Source organism: Xiphophorus couchianus, chromosome 12, assembly GCF_001444195.1.
Source record: "Xiphophorus couchianus chromosome 12, X_couchianus-1.0, whole genome shotgun sequence".
NCBI lineage: Eukaryota > Metazoa > Chordata > Actinopteri > Cyprinodontiformes > Poeciliidae > Xiphophorus > Xiphophorus couchianus.
In genome coordinates, this window is record NC_040239.1 from 12,029,037 (window position 1) to 12,045,863 (window position 16,827).

The window sequence follows — 16,827 nt, forward strand, 5'->3', positions numbered from 1 at the left end:
ATGGTTTTTCCTCCAGTAAAAACGTAGCCATAGCACAGAGTCTCTAGCTACTGTACAAGGGACGTCTTTATGCTCATTGAATGGCTGGAAGGAAACTTGGCTGTAGCTCGGTACCAATGGAAAGTTCCTGAGGACGAGGACGGAGTAAGTGCTGAATATTGGATTAGGGAGAATAAGACTGCATGTCAGCACTTAAATATTTTGACATATTTGTGGTTTGACTTTAAGAAAAAGTTTTCATACCCCTGAAACTCTTCCCATATTTTGTCAAAATACAACCACAAACCTAAATTAGTCTTATTTTGATTTTACCTAAAAGACCATCACAAAGTATAGCATAATTGCACGGTACAAGGAAAAATAAATGTTATTCAAAATGTTTTGCAATTAAAAATCTGAAGACTGGCATTCAATTCTATTCGGCTCCCTTTACTTTGACATTGCCACTTATAATCTAGTACAATCACTTGCCACTGGAAGTCATCTAATAAATGATGAAACATTGTAGTGGCAACATTTCACTGTATAACTCCTTGGCATCTCATTTAGCAGTCCATCACCAACCACAGCCTTTTCCAAGAAGCACTATAGCATTTCTGGAGAAGCTGCAGAGATTTGCAGCTCAGGTAGCAAAATGTGTTGACAAGACTACTGTTAGTCGCTTGGTGTTTCTCAAATCTGGCCTTTATGAAAGAGTGATAAAAAGAAAGCCATTGTCAAATCTGAAAGAAAAAAAACCCTGCAAAAAGTCCTGTTTATAGTTCACTAAAAGACATATAGGGACAAACTGATAGAAGAAAGTTCTGTGGTTGGATGAGATGAGTATGAAACTTCTTGGCTTTCTTATAGAACACTAAATGTGGGTAAAAATAAAACTACATTTGATCCTGAACACACCACCCTCACAGTGAAACAGGGTGGCAAAGGCATTACATTGTGGGAATACTTGACTTCAGCAATGACTAAGAAGTTTTCGTCAGTTATTGAGAAGATGGATGGAGCTAAATATAGGGCAATAATGCAAGGAAATTTGTTAGGTGCTGCAAAAGGATTTGAGTTTTGGCCGGGACACCAAAGCTAGAGCTGCAATGGAAAGGTTTGGATCGTGCCAATAATCATGTGTTAGAATATTCCAGTCAAATCAGAAAGGTGGTTCTACAAAGTGATGATGACCCACAAGAACTGAAATACAGATAACACCTTTCTGGTTTTATTTTAAATAAAAATGTAAAACCATATCTATTTTCTTTCACTTTGCAATGACACACTTGTTTGTGTTGGTCTATCAGATGAAATCCCAATGAAAACATTCATATCTCTGGTTGTTATATGATCACATTTTAAAACTTTAAGTAGTATGAATACATTTACAAGAGGCTGCAGATGTTTCCTTAATTATTTTAAAGGGAAAAAAAATCCACATAATGAGTTACATCACTTCCAGATTTGTGTATATTTAAAATGATACATCCAAAGAAATGGTTAATAATTTTTATATATTTTTCCTTTGTTTTTATCTACCTCGGCAGAGATGAGGCCACCAGCTCAGACTCTGCATTCTGTCACTCTTCCCTTGGGCATAAGGAGCTCTCTTTAACTGATTATTCAGGCATGGAAGATGACGGCATCTCTTGTTCCCATGGCGACTACCCTTGTCGGTTTGCTGAACGGTCGGCTTGGTCCCAGCGGGTGGTTCCACACCGTGTATTTAGCCCTGCCTGCCTGCTCCAGAAGGCCCAGGTGGGGTTCTGACAACTCAGCTTTGAGACTTTGGCTAATTAGACTTTAAAAGATTAACGACTGTTGCTGTTGGTTAATGTTTATAGCAGAGTGTCATGTGTTTTTTACTTTTATCCCATCAGCACAAATGTTACTCATTTAACACATTAATTTGAAACATTCTTCTCGTACACAAATCAAAAGAGCTGACTTGACACAATGTTTTATGAAACTTAAGTAAAAGGTGGTGGTAAAGAAGTACAGCATATTTGCAAGCTTTTGCATATCTCATGTATCATCATGTTTACACAATTAAAACTGAGAGAAGCTTGGGTTTGAATTTTTTTTTGTTTTGCTCCTATGGTTAACATAATTTGTGTTTTTTGGCAGATGGGAATCCTCAAGCTGCTGCCTCAATGCTTGGCTGCAGCCCATGCGGTTCTAGGAGTTCACCCTTTTCCCCGTCTTGACGTCCTCATCGTCCCAGCAGGGTTCTCCAGTCTTGGCATGGCCAGGTATTCACTTGTCTGTCTTTAATCAGATAGTCAGAAATGGCAGAAATTTAATGTGAGCAGGTAGTATGCTGGTATATGAGGTTGATTGTATTGGTTTCCTACACAGTCATTATTTTCGAGTTATGGATACGAATGAAATTGAGAAAAACTGTATGGAAACCAGACCAGAGTTTTATTCTTTGTCTCTCATATTTTTATTTCTTTTGCTTCTTGTTCCTTCATTCCTTCTTTGCTTTCTGTTCTTACACCTATCCCACCTTGTGTCTTTTGTGCCATCCTTGTATAACCTTTCATGACCTGAATCTTGTTTTTTGTGTCCTTTCTCTTTTCCTCTTATCATTCCTTCATTATATGTTATATTCTTCTTAACTTGCCATTCTTTTTTATTAAATTTCTTTCATGACCCTCATTTCTCCGTTTATCTTTTCCTTTACCCTTTTAAACTAAATTGTTGCTTAACTGATAAAATAGAAAACTGACAGAATTAAATGAGCTGTACACTTCCTGCCAAAAGGACTGGTTAAATATCAGACAGAAATCAACTAAAACTAGTTAATGGTTATAAAAAGTACATGGCTTCTCTGTTACGGGACTTTTACTCAAATATTGATGTGGGCGTTTAAGCTTGTATGCATTGCTCATAACCCAATATAACTGGTTTGTATTTTTTTTGTCCCCCTTTATTCAAGTTTTATTTCACTTGTATGATATCCATGTCACTGGTAAGTAAATATAAACCTCCAACCACCAATGTATCTGCACATGAAATTACAGACTCTGAAGCCAAAGGGAAATAAAGGTTTCCAGTAATCTTTTACATCCTTGTTAATAGTTGTGCAGAAAGAAAAGAGGCAGAGCTCCTTGACAGAAGGGGCATCTCAAAGCCAAACCACTAAGCCTGCTTAATATGGCCACTGTGTTCCGTTAAGAACTGATAAAAAAATTACAATTCTACTAAAGTCTTTTAAGTTAATTGTGGTTTTTAAGTTGAGACTTTGGAAAAGCAGAACTTTATCTACCGAGATCGTCATATTATCCTCCTAAAGTTAACCTTTGTATGCATTCTGCAGACACAAGCTAATGTTAGACAAGAGTTTAAATTGTGATGTTGTCAACTAAAATAGATATAATCTCAAGTCCAGTATTCAGTCTCTTTTTATTGGCCTCCATTGATTCCTGAGGGGAATATCTGACTCATAACTGCTCAGCGCTACAGAATTCTTACCACCTATTAACAAAATGGTTTGATAAATAGTGCATGGTGGTTTGTTTACAGGGGGATTTAATGGCCTTTTTTTCCCTACTGAAAGCCGTTACCTTAAGCATTTGTAAACAGCTGTGATAAAAAGCAGTAAGAGTGAACCTTAACAGCTAAGTTGCTGTGTGAGTTCGGTGAGCTAAAAGATACTGAAAATGCTCTTCATCAGTGATTTGTGGAGGTGGCAATTATCCGGGTGCATTAAGTGAGACCTTTCACAGTGCATATGGTTATTTTATCTGCTGCTGAAATATGGATTTATTTATTTATTGGGAGTTGTTCTTTAGTTTAGCTAATTATTTTTATTTTATTTAAAGTTTTTTAAAACATTTTTTATTACTAGCTTCTACACTTTATTTTGCATACGATATACACATCCCAGTGCTTGTTTTAAACTACCTTTTTGCTGAGTTTTTTCTCTAAAAATCTCCAGACACTTATTGTCACATTAATTTTCAAACCCTTTTTTTACAGTCTCACTCTGCTTAGTGGATATCCACCTCACTGAATGTCTTTCTGCATATTTCCTTTCTTAGATTTCATTTCCGTTCCAACTTGCCAATGCTTCCAACTTGGTACTTCTGAGATACTGAGTGTTTTTATTGACAGGATATATATCTACCATTTCACTTTTAAATTTACGAGTCAGTGAATGTGCTATTGTTAGATAGGTATATTTAAAATGATTGTAAAAAAGTGTATCTGTGTTAGATGTTGTCTAGATTTTAAGGTTTCCTAACCCGGTTTTCTTGAGGCAGCAGCAATATTTGGTTTTCCTGAGATTAAATGACATACATAAAAAAAAATTGTTTCTGTTTAGCAATTAGCTGACTTCTGGTGTCAGTTCCTTACACTGGATTATATTTACAGACATTCGAATGAGGAAATGTGGATTAAAATGTACCCCATACTTTGAATTGTTTTAGTAAAAATCTAACAAACTATGCATCATTTGTCCTCCACTTAAGAAGTATGCACCAACTTGGGTTGTTTTGTCTTATAAAATTATAATAAACACCTTTAGATTTCTGGCTGCAATGTGCAAAGGTACATTTTACCAAAAGAAATTATTTTCTTATTTTATTTATTGCATTATTTTTCACTATTTGTGTTTAACTGTACACTTGATATGTCCATTTGTTCTTTTCCACTAAAGCATTGGTCCTCTCAATGCTCATTTCTGCATAATTTATTTCTGTTTAAGCTTGGCGTTTTACTCCTTGTTTTTGTCTGCAATTCTTTAAGCCAAAAATCCCTGAACACCAGACCCCGACGTTTTGTTTAGTGTTGAAGTGGTTTGGAAGCTGATCAACCGCTGTAGACGTTTCCATCCTGCTTCTTTTGTATGTTTATCCTCATCTTATCATTATTCTTTGCTTTGTTTTGCCATATTTTTTGTTTGAAAACCATCACTGCCTTTCTCATAAGCCTGTCTCTTTGCCCTTCAACAATGTTGCTCTCATTTTTCCACTTTTCATCATGTTAGTAGATGAAAAGTAGACCTTCATGATATCCCATTTTCCATTCTGTTCCCTTCACTTCTATATATAACCAATAACTTCTTAATCTAGCCTCCAGCATTTGAAAAAGGTGTCATTTTTTCTGGATATTATGTCGTCTTTTCAACACAACTGTTTCTGCTGGTATTTGGCCTCCGTGTGGATGCAATTAAAGGCTTGTTAATCAAGATATTTTGAAAATTGATGCAAAATAAATGCCCTTGATGCCTGGCCTTTTTATTTTAAATGTTACTGATAAAGCAGTGTAATTAGAGAGGCCTATTAAACAACCCAGTGTCTGTGGTCTGCACCACAGTCTCTTTCATTTTTTCCTCCATCTGCCTTTCTCTTTCTCGTATGTCGGTCTCCTTCGAGAAAAAGTGTCCCAGACAGGATATGCTCAGACAGCTCAGACCAGAATTTGTGTTCTGCTTTTCTGACGTCATGGCTAAAAGCGGTCTTTGTCAGAGATATTTTGAAAGAAAGAGGGCGAACTCGGTTACAGTCTGGGCATCGATTTCAACCAAAATACAGTGTTTCCTTTGATCAAAGTAAACCTTTTCCCAGTGTTGCGAAAACTTGCCTCTGCTATGTTTGGTTTGAATGAACTTCAAGTGCTGACACAGGGGCTGCTGTCTGACGGATGTTTTCTTTTCCTTAGGCGGAGGGCTCCCAAGCAGTTCTCCTTCTTTCCTTAGCTCGGTAGGGTGCTTTTCACTGCAGATGAACAAGAAGAGATTTAGGACCTTCATTAAGCTTAGCATAGCACCTGCACTGACCCCCTATAAAACTGTTCATGGTTCTCCGTCCAATGTGAGCTCAACTGTATCCACCCTTAAACACTGGTGGCTCAGTTCTGGATACCTGTGCACAAAACTGCAGGGCTGCGCCATGGGAAGGCTGGGAGGTCAGCCGAAATTGAAGGGTAGATTAAGACGGAGATGAGAGAGGGAAATTAAGAGGGCAAAGGCGGGGTTCACAACAGGCCAGCGGATCCCCAGGATGTGGGAGAGGATGTGTGGATTATTCCCAGTAACAAAAGCCATTAGCCCCTGGAAGGACTTCAGAGGCTGGTGCTATTTAATCTAGAGATTGGGAGGTATGTGGGCCCCAATTGCTGGGATGGAGCCAAGTGCTGTTTTTCTGTGCAGTGCCCCAGTGGAAACAGCAGGAATGGAGGGGGGCTTTGTGGTCTGAAAGCTGCAGCAAGAAGGCACATAGCTGTTGCAGTGTGATGCATGGAGGGAAAACAGTGGCAAAGGAGGGATAGGAGTCCCAGTGGCGTGAAGTTTTTATGCTGAGATACGTGAGGAAGGCGAGTAAACCGAAGATTAAGAAGTCGGGTAAGGACATGTATATGTTCAAAAGCTGTGACAGAAGTGCTGTCCACCCACGAGTTGTTTTCATTCACGCAAAGATAACTAAACTTATGCAACTTCAAAAGACGTGCAGCTAAGATTCAAGTTTATGATGGAATATAAAAGCACTAACGTCTTACCTCTTTCCATGCTACAGTGTCATACAAAGTTCACATGCCTTAAACTTTGTCATATTTTGTACTTTTGGGAGTTGAAAAGTGACTCAACTCCTTGTAGAGCCATCATTCACTGCAATGATTTTTTTGTCTCTCCCTTGTTTTACACATCTGAAATTTCTGCTTCTTCTTATAGCTCAGACTCAGTTAGGTAAAAAAAAAATTGTTTGTGAATAGTTATTTTTTATGTCCCCCCCACACATATTCTCCATTAGACCAAGGTCTTGACTTTGAATGGGCCATTTTAACATATAGCTATCCTTTGGTGAACACCATTTCATTATAGCTCTAGATGTATGTGTGGCATTGCCGTTTTACCTGATGGTGAGCTAATCTTAAGTCAGTTGCCGCTTTCAGTAGATTTCTTTTTACTCATTGCTTGTCCATCTTTACGTCAACTCTGGACAGCTTTCCTGTCCCTACTGAAGCAATGAATCCCCACAACACGATGCTGCCACTGACATGTTTCACCGGGTGTATGGTGTGTTCAAGGTGATGAACTGTGTTATTATTCCTTCCACATCCTAATCTCTCTTTTTAACAGGACTTTGTTTAGCTTTCTTTCAAAAGAGACATTCTCCTACTGTGGGCCTCTTGATTCTTTCTCCGATTAATAGTCTGTGTTCCCTGTCTTGATAGACATGTATGGGTAGGTTGCCGTTTTGCTATACTTTATGCATTTTCAGGTTGATGACTTTACAGGGTACTGCATTAGTAAAACTTAAGAGAAAGAAATAAACAGATGGGTGGTTAAACATTGATTGGACAGCATGAGGAAGGCTTAAAGTAAATTCTGACACAGATGGGGAATCCCTTACAGTTAAATCTACCACCAGCTTGTATAAAAAGCCCATTGTCCTGAGTAATTGAAGGACATGGGAGTGATGTGAGCCAAAAACTTAAATACCAAGAGTTTATTCAGTGTTAAGTCATATTTGACCGCCCACTGTTTGATGAACATAACCAAACAGTATATATATTTTCATTCTCATTTGTACCATGCTTTCTTTTACTTTTATGTGCCTTAGTGCATACTCCTTCTTCCTTTTTTGAATGCGTAATCTTTTAATCGCATCAAGAACACGTCATTTGGGTCCGACTGGGAGTGACAGGAAGGGCACGGCATTTCCTCTCGCTCTTTGAAGCTGACGTCTATGTGTCCCACAAGTGCAGACTGGACATGCAGGACTGATCTTAGATCAGTGTGTACCCAAATGAAGACATGTCCAACATCCCCGAGAGTGGCAGTTTCCCTCAACCAGCCGTGCAGCAGGCTTCTAAGTGGTGTGGGCGATGTGGGGTTTGTTTTTGCTTCACTGCTGATTGACAGATTCCTGTGGTTGTGTTTGTGTTGTATGAATGTGTGTACTGTTTAAATAATTGTGTAGACGGGTATTTTCTTGCAGTGGCATCATGCCGAAAGAATGCTACACAGACCATTTGTAGTCTGCCATTAACAGAGCCAGGTCAGTGTTGTTGCAGATGGCATGATGAACACTTGTAATTGAAAACAAAAATCTCTCGGCAGATCTGATCGATAGCTTAGTTAGCAGTTTTGATACCGTTAGCAGTCATTGCTGTTCTTCAAGCTGAAGTAAAATAAAAAAAAGAAAACACCACATAACAAGGCTGTAACACTTTTCCCTTTTAATAGCAGGATTTTCCCAAATATGGAATTTCTCATTCAGTTTTTTCCCCTCTTATCTCATGGGGAGTGCCAGTCTTAAAATATGGTGAGAAAAAAGGATCAGCTTGCTTAACTGCTAGTTCCACACGCAATACAGCACAACTGAGTGGCCATAAATTTGTCAGTGGCGCAGGTAAAATTATAGCTGGTATATACCTCTTGACCTCTGTAAGTGGCACAAGAGGATTTTCAGCCTGACTTAAGTTGATTGCACTGTTTGTTTATGGACTAGCAGGAAGTTACATCCACTATTGCTCCCTGTTGGGAGGAAGTGGGGCGCAGAGGAGTCAGGACCCTAGAGTATAATCCACTATTTGAGCTCTTTAGTGTGACACCTGGGCTTTTCAGGACCAGAAGTGAGAGAACCATATTGTCCGAGTCAAAGAACAGTATGATTGACCAATTGATGGTTACCGACTCAAACCCAGTATAAATTACATATTAGTCAAATAGCCAAATTGACTGCTTCCAATAGTGTAATATTAGTTTTCACATTTGATTTAGTCATTTATTCTAATAGACACATAGGATATTTTATACTTTCAAGCAGTGAAAGGAGGCTTTTTTAAAGGTCTCCTGAATCCAGCCTCCATTTCCTGTCTGAGGAGTCAAGGGCAGGTGAGTCCAGTGGTTGCTGTAGATTAAAAAGCTCCCTCCCAGCAAGGGCGGACAAGCCTTGCCCTGTGATGCTGAAAGGACAGGACATTGTGGGGGGGCGTGGGTAAGGATGAGATGGGTTAAGACCGTGATTCTGGATAAAGGTGTCTCCAATTAACGTGGACAGCACGGTGTCTGGTGGCCCCTTTACTGATAAGATGAGGAACTCTATCATCTGAGGTGAACTCAGAGTGGAGCCATGGCTTCTGCTTGTCAAAAGGAATCAATTCAGGTGATTCAGGCATCTAAAAAGGATGACTCTTTAAAGAGGATTTCTGGGTGTCTCACCATGTGTAGAACTTGGGGAAGACCCAAAACATACTGGAGGGCTTTCTGGTATTTAGAATGAACTGGAGCAGGGTGTCTAGGTTTTTCTCCTGGACCAGTTATCCATGTGATCTGACATCAGATAAGCAGATGGATGAATGAATGGACTCACTGAAATCACTCAACAAACAAGCAATCTTGAGACAATATAGGGAGTTTTATATGTTTTCTAACCTTTTGGCGAGAGATTCCATGTAAGCATCTTATCTCTTGGGTAAATATCAATTTTAGAGATTTTCTGATCAAAATTGTTTTGTTTTTTCTGTCCCCTTGTACCGATTAGGATAATTTAAGTTTCAACCCCCAGTTACTGTATATTTAGGATACTTCAGTATCCACTTTTCCTGACAGTCACACATATTTTATCCCATTCAAAATTTCTGCACAGCAGCTTTAATATTCCACTAAAAATGGAGTTAATGAGGTTGAGGTGTGTGTCAGCTGCTCATTAACACCAATGTTATTTGCTGTGCTCTAAGGATGATTTTGTCCAGCTCACAAGTTAGAGAGAGGCCTCTTTATTTTAAAATCCTTTTAAATCCTATTATTTTCTTGTATGCACACTTCTGTCCTTCATGGTAAGCATATGCTTATTCAATTATTACTTATCAATTAAGTTGTTAGCATTACAATCACTGATCACACGTGGGAGAGGGAAGAAGAGTGAGTTCAATACTTTTTTCCACATGATGATCAAGATCAAGTAAAAGGATCACTCCTGCAAATTCAGCAACTGCTCGTTAAGATCTTTAACAAAAGAGCAGTGTTTTCTGCTTGTTACCACCTCTTGACAAGCTGCAGATTAAAATGAAATCTTAGCTCGATGTTACAAACTGACCTAAATATTGTTGTTTTTAACCTCCGCATTAATTTGTGCAGCAAATTTTTTGTTTTTATTTTAAAATTCCTTGTTTGCTCATTTCTGTCCTTCTTTACTCTGTTGTCTCTGTGGATATCGTCTTTTTTTGCTCTCTTCTCCAGTTTTGATCTGTAGAGTAACCCTAGAAGTGTGTGACACAGACTGGCTCTTTCAGGAGGCTGTCGAGGAGTCCAGGGAAGGGAGGGCAGCATCCAGGGGGTTGAATTCTTTTGGCACAGAGGACATAGCTGTTAATCAAACGGTCAAGAATAAGGTGTTTCCTTTCTTCCCAACTTGTGTGGATCTCCCTTTTGATTATAGACACACAAAAACTCTGTAGGAGTTTTAAAAAAGGACAGTACATGCATGCTTGCACCTGAACAGAAGGCCGGAGAGTATTCTGTGTGTGCTTTTAAAATGATTGCAAGTAGATAATATATTCAGTTTATTTTGCTTTTTTCTGTACTGTTGTTCCGCTCGCTTCCTGTAGACAGCACACAGGAAAGCTCCTAACCCCACAAGGAGAGGCTGCTGCTATCCATCTCGTTTTGCTTCCTTGCTCCTTTTTTTTCCATTGGTGGGACCGTTCTCTGTACACTTAATGAAGATAGCAGGAGAGCTTTTGGAAGTGTGTTCTTATTGCGGCAGCATTCCTTTCCAGTTATCTCAGGCTTCACCTTTCTCTGCCCGTCTGCAGTGTAAGTTTACCTCTGTTCCTATCATTCCCCCCCCCCCCCCCCCCCATCTGAAAGAGCACTCATTAAATTGTGAATGGGTAGTTTTTGTAATAAATGCAATTCTCACTTGTTTTAATTTGCAAATGCCTCTACAATATACATAAAAGCATCTCTATTGCAACTGTTGAGTTGTCACCAGATATTGGTGAGAGATTGATGTGTTGTTTTGAACCGATCTGAGATGAGAACATGCAGGCAACAGCTGGCGTGTACTAATACATTTAACACTAACACAGCCAGACTCTGCCATAACTCTGGATTAGAGTCACTGGGAAGACAGGCTTGTCACTGCACTCCCATTTCACTAACACAGGATACATTCTCTGAATTGATGGATAGTTCCATTGTGTTGAGTGTGGTGGAGAGGAGGAGGTGCTGCTGATCTCTGAATGCATCCAGAGGTGTGTGATAGTAAACCCTAAAGGCTGAGGGTAATTTTATTTATCTGTGAAAAGCCAGACACTTCAAATGTCCAACGGTCATTATGCGCTGAACTGAACAAAAGGAGACATCTGAAACGAGTGCTGGGAAATGTTCACTGGACAGGTTTAGATGTCTGGGGAGGAATTATGCCGAGCTGTGGTTTTGTTTAAATTACAGAATTTAGCAAAAAATATTTTAAACCTTCAGTGGAGAATGGTGGTAGCTATTATAACCGTGATGATGATGATGATGATGATAACAGAGTTTTGAGTGTAAAAATTACAACACAGGTTAATTTGAGCTTTCCAGAGGTTTTCTTTTACATACGTTTATCATTATAAACTCATCTTAATAATGTAATGTCATGAAAAAATAATTGGCTAGTTTCAGATGACTCATTTTTCTTATTTTTACACCTTTACAAATAAAGGTAACCAGAGTAAATAAAAAATGCATTTTTCAAATGATTATTTTTTTAGGGATTAGCTCTATCTAAACCAGTCTGGCCCAATGTGGAAAAGTAATTTCCCTCCAAACCCAATAACTTGTTGTTTCACCTTTGGGGGCCACAACTTCTTTCGGACACATGATGAATTTGTAATGAGTCTTAAATATTCCTTTTAAAAAAATGGCCCACTATTCTTTGTAGAAGAGTTTTAGTTCAATTAATTTAATTTTTAAGCATTGACAACCTGTCGTATAATCTTTACAAGATTTAAATACGGACTTTCACAAGGCCCAAACTTTTTTTTGGCATTCAGAGGTGAGTGAGTGCCCCATTATTAGGTAAATATTGGATTAGTCAATTTCATAATTAAACAAGAGGAACAGTTATATTTTCACATAGGGCCACATATATTCATTTTAATTGCCTAATGTCTTATTAATTAACCATTTGGAAACTTTGTCTGATATCAAACTTTTGATGATCTGACAAAAACATCTAAGTCCAGAAAATAAAATACACTTTATTGATAGCATCATTTGTATACTTGTATACTTATAATATAATACATTTATAACACCAGCCAATTAAGAGACTGTAACCAACTATAAATTAAACCTTTTGAATAATAAAATGAGCAAAAATTATTCTGGTGCCACAATTTGAAGAATTAAAGAAAAAAAAACTATATCAGACATTGGTTAGGTTACTTAGAACTGCATTCTTGGTGTTCGTGTCTGAACTGAAATATTACATTAATTGAGATTTGATTGCTCACTGGCCTTTATATAGACTTGATTTTTGACACAGCATCAAAATCTCCTTTGTCTTTTGTTTTAACTGTTTTTGCTTGATACACACATGTAACCTCAATGCATTAATACCACTGCAATAGACTAGTGGAGGCAGCTGTTCAACACATATCCGTCATACGAAAGAGCTTTATATCAGTGAGTCTACATGCCTTTGGAAGGGTGAGATTCTTGCAATACTTTCAGTGCTTAGCTTTTCAAAATATATGGTCTGGAATGTGTTTGGGTTTTTGCATGCCCATTTTGTTTTCTTATAATGCCATCCCTGCCTTTTGCTTTTTTGTAGAAATAAATAAACCAATGTCATCTTAAATACAAAACAGTTGCATTTCAGTTTTCAACATATATTTTTAATGAATTTTGGTGAAAAATAATCATAAAGCTGCTCAAATTGCACAAATAATTTGATCAAATATATTTTCAGATAAAAAAAATCAACATATTCTTAGATTTTGGTTCTGATATCTGTTTTGGCCAGTAGATTCTATATGACATTTTATTCCCCCTGACAACATTTATAACACAGTATTTGGTTTATAACTAAAATATATTAAAGATCTGTTGAAGTTGTATTAACCTCCCAGACCCCTCAGGTCTTTTTTTTATTTATTTATTTTTTTTCATTCTAATCATGTGAAATACTTTGAATTGTCTTGTTGCTCAAAACGTGCCCTTAAATTTTGAGACTTTTTCGGCATACAAATGTTAATACTTTTGCATGGATCTGTAGCTGGCAGCTATGCCTCATGTTTTATACTTAATCTAGGATTAAGGACACCACGTTCAAATCAAGTTTGCTTGGAAGCATCCTCGATTCTGTTATGTCAAAGTAAAGTCAAAATCGATCAGCTTGAGCTTAGTCTTAACCAGCTGGCAACTCAGTCAGGTGGCAGCCTGAATGCTCCATTTGAGGAGACACCTCTGCTCACTGCCTAATTTCACTTCAGTCCCGTCATCATCCATCTTTCCATTCTGTCAAACACTTCTCATATAGCCTCACCACACTGAGACGTCGCAATTTCCATCTCCTCACTGTCCCATTCGCTCATGTTACGTAAGGGAGAGAAAATAGTCTATTTATTACCCTAAAGGCAAGAAAGTGTCTCAAATTATAATCCTGTGAAATAGATTTTGTTCACTCCTTTTTATTAGGGGTTACAGTGGAAGCCAAAAGAGGGCTCAGAGTGCTGTATGATGAGTGATGGGGTTTGCATGCTAATGGCGGCAGTGATAGAGGTATGTGGGTTATGAGAAATAAATGCCATGTCTACGTCTCCTTTAGGCTGATTGATGAGGGGCTTGCTGTTGCCAAATCTACTCATACTGCACTGGATTAGTACTCATTAAGGCACATTCTTTTAAAATTAATCCTATTAAAAGTTGTCGTATTGGGACAGTATATGACTGGGTTTGAAATATGTCACAATTAGATTTGGTCTTTTCTCTGAGGTTTGTTTTGTCTGCTCTGTGCCACAGAGGTTTGATTGTGTTTGGTTTCCGAATTCTTGTAGTTTGCTGCAACATCTATCACAAAATAATTACATTATTTATTTTTGCTTTAATTTTACCGAGTTGATGCCCATGGCATTAAATATGAGCAGGTTTTGTGAATTTGAAATTTTCATGAGGTCTTTTTTTTTTTTTCCCTTCAGGTCATATTTTTTATATGCCTTTTGAATTAAAAAACAACATTTTTTTGTCTCTTCTGCAGTCTTTGTGCCCCTAACTCCTATTAAAAAACATTTTTGAATATATTATTACCATTGCAGTATTTGTTTGTTTTTTTTAATTATTATTATTTTCACCCAAGGTGTTTCTTGTAAAGTCCATTATTGTATTATTTCCTATTAGATGAAGTTAATATTTTTAATTCTGTTAATCCTACCTATCAAAATATATGTCGTGGGGGAAAAAAATCTTATTTTTGAAAAATTAAGTTTGCACCGAAGAAAAGATTGAATTTGCTGCACTTAATATCCAAGACTGATAGTGTCAGTCTTGGATATTACCATCATAAAATCCAAGGTGCATAATGGAAATGTTCAAATAATTATTTTACTTTCAGAAAGACTTAAATAACTAAAACTGGTGCTTCAGAAGTTAAAGTTCAGGAAAATTTATTAAAGGGATGGTATTATGTAAAGTCAACTCAACACATTCATGGAGTGTTGCTTTGACTAATTTTAGCATGCGGAAAAATCCTTCTGTATTGTTTGGCAGCCATTTGCGAGTGTCAATGCCTGCTCAATATGCTGCCTATTTACCCAAAGCTCCACCTTTAAACTGTGAGGCATGGCTAAGTGTGGGGATGAGCAGAGGGGTTAAATGGGGCTGTGGTCAAGATGAGGGGAGCACTGTTGCTTACTTATAAACTTTGTGACTATAATTAGTGACTTTTTTAAAAATCAAAAACCAACTAGTGACAAATCTAGGAACTTTTTTTTTTTTCAGTATTTTTGGAGACTTCTTTGGTGAGAACGCTCTGCGGATCATGACCGAGCAGTGAATTCTCCCACCAGCGACTCTTGCTTCATGTCCCTCAGTCATGAAGGGACATGACTGAGGGACATGTCCCTTCATGTCCCTCAGTGAAGGGACTTGAAGGGACATGTCCCTTCAGGATGGATTATGCAGCAGTAATCCATCCTGCTGCATACCATCACCGACAGTCAGAGCTGAGGAGACCCATTCCACTTCATGTCTACATTGCAAATGAATCACACATTGGTAAAAAACTGTGATCAATCCTCGCCACGGCCAGACTTGGTATTCCTTTTCCTGGATACTGTACAAGTACGAAATCTAGAGCACACAGGTAGAGAACAAAAATAAAGAATACCCAGCATAAAAAGTTAATGTTGCTTTAAATACATTTTGTGTAACATCTTATACACAAAATGTCACCGTCATTGGGACATTCCACTTGTGTGCTGTAATGTTTCTCCAAATATCCCAGCTGACCCAAATTAAAGTAGGATTTCACACTGCAAAGCTTCAGTTTCTTCAGTTTCTTCTTGTTTGCACATGTCCTCTGCTATCTTTTCTGCAATTTATTTTCAGGCGCTGATGCTGTGAGGTGTGTGGGTGGGGCTGCTCTCTAGGGGCCCCTGCCTGGCCCATGTTCATGTGATCAGGCCCTACATGGTGTGGCATTTGAACTGCCCCTGTGGGTCCCTGTCTGGAAGCAGGGAGCTGTTCTGCAGCCAGTCTGGAATGCCAGACATTTGAAGTCAGACTTGTTAAAAAAAAAAAAATTAAGGGTGGTAGGAGTTTGGTCAAACCGGCTCCTGTGTCTAAAATAGCCCACAGACTCTGTCCGGGTGGGAAGGGAGTGAGACAAAGCCTATTCCCGTAAACTATGAAAGGACACTAAAACCTTTGTGTGAATAGAAAGGAATGGACGTGTTCTTTTGAGTTCTCGTTTATTATTGCTGCTTGTTATTGGCTCTTGTTCTGCGAGGCACCTGAAGTAACTGTGATGGAAAAAGAAATGGAAGCTTCAAAGATGATGCAAGAACTGTAAAGTGACTTCTCTCACTTTACAGACAGAAGAAGTAAATAAGATATGCTGTTATTTACCTCCAAGCAATAAGATCATATCTTTGCACATTTTGTTGAACAGATGATGATGATGTGGTCTTATAAAGGCAAAGGTGCCATGAACAAGAGCTGATTTCTGTTTTGAGATGCTCAGGATCTATAGTCATGATAAGAAGAAAGTTGACCCTTTGTCTAATAATTTTACTAATCTTATAAATGTAAGATCTTATACTCATGCCTTCAATGAAAGAACATTTGAAGAAAAAATTGATGGGAATACTCAGTACATTTTTGAAATTACCTTTTCAATCCACCTCAAAGTATACACACAACATAATGCAACTTTTATCTTTATTTTTACTCATACAGTGCTAATTATTACAGCGGTATAAAGACTGCATCCTTATCTAAAACATGCTAAGACTAATATAAATGATAGTTTCTCACATTTTAACCATATGTTGATGATAATTAATAATTTGTTTGAAAATAGTAAAAAAGTATATGCTCATAGAGTGTATAGGAATGCCTTTGCCACTTCTCATGATACAAATTTTCTATTCTTTTTCCACCAGATATTTTAGTTACTGTTTTACAATAAGTAAAAAAAAAAAAAGCATTCCACAAAACTTTAAGAACAGCATCTGAATGTAGGAATCACCTAGGAGTCAAGGCAGTGGAATTATGCATTCTAAAAACTGATTCACACCTAGATAAAAAAAAACACTGATTGAAGGTAAAATGTATCAGACTACAAAATTGTTATATGTTCTCTAAACAAAAAAAATTACAAAGGTAATATCTTGTGTAATTAT

At 37.7% G+C, this 16,827-nt stretch overlaps 1 protein-coding gene across 5 annotated transcripts in view; it reads left to right on the forward strand.

Annotated features, from left to right (window-relative positions):
* Positions 1-16,827, forward strand: part of aopep (aminopeptidase O (putative)) — a 94,656-nt gene that overhangs the window by 4,768 nt on the left and 73,061 nt on the right. For all 5 annotated transcript variants that reach the window (XM_028033892.1, XM_028033890.1, XM_028033891.1 and 2 more), the window contains 2 exons: positions 1,530-1,740; positions 2,110-2,234. In XM_028033892.1, the coding sequence (XP_027889693.1) occupies positions 1,530-1,740; positions 2,110-2,234 (336 nt within the window). The remainder of the gene's footprint in view (positions 1-1,529; positions 1,741-2,109; positions 2,235-16,827) is intronic.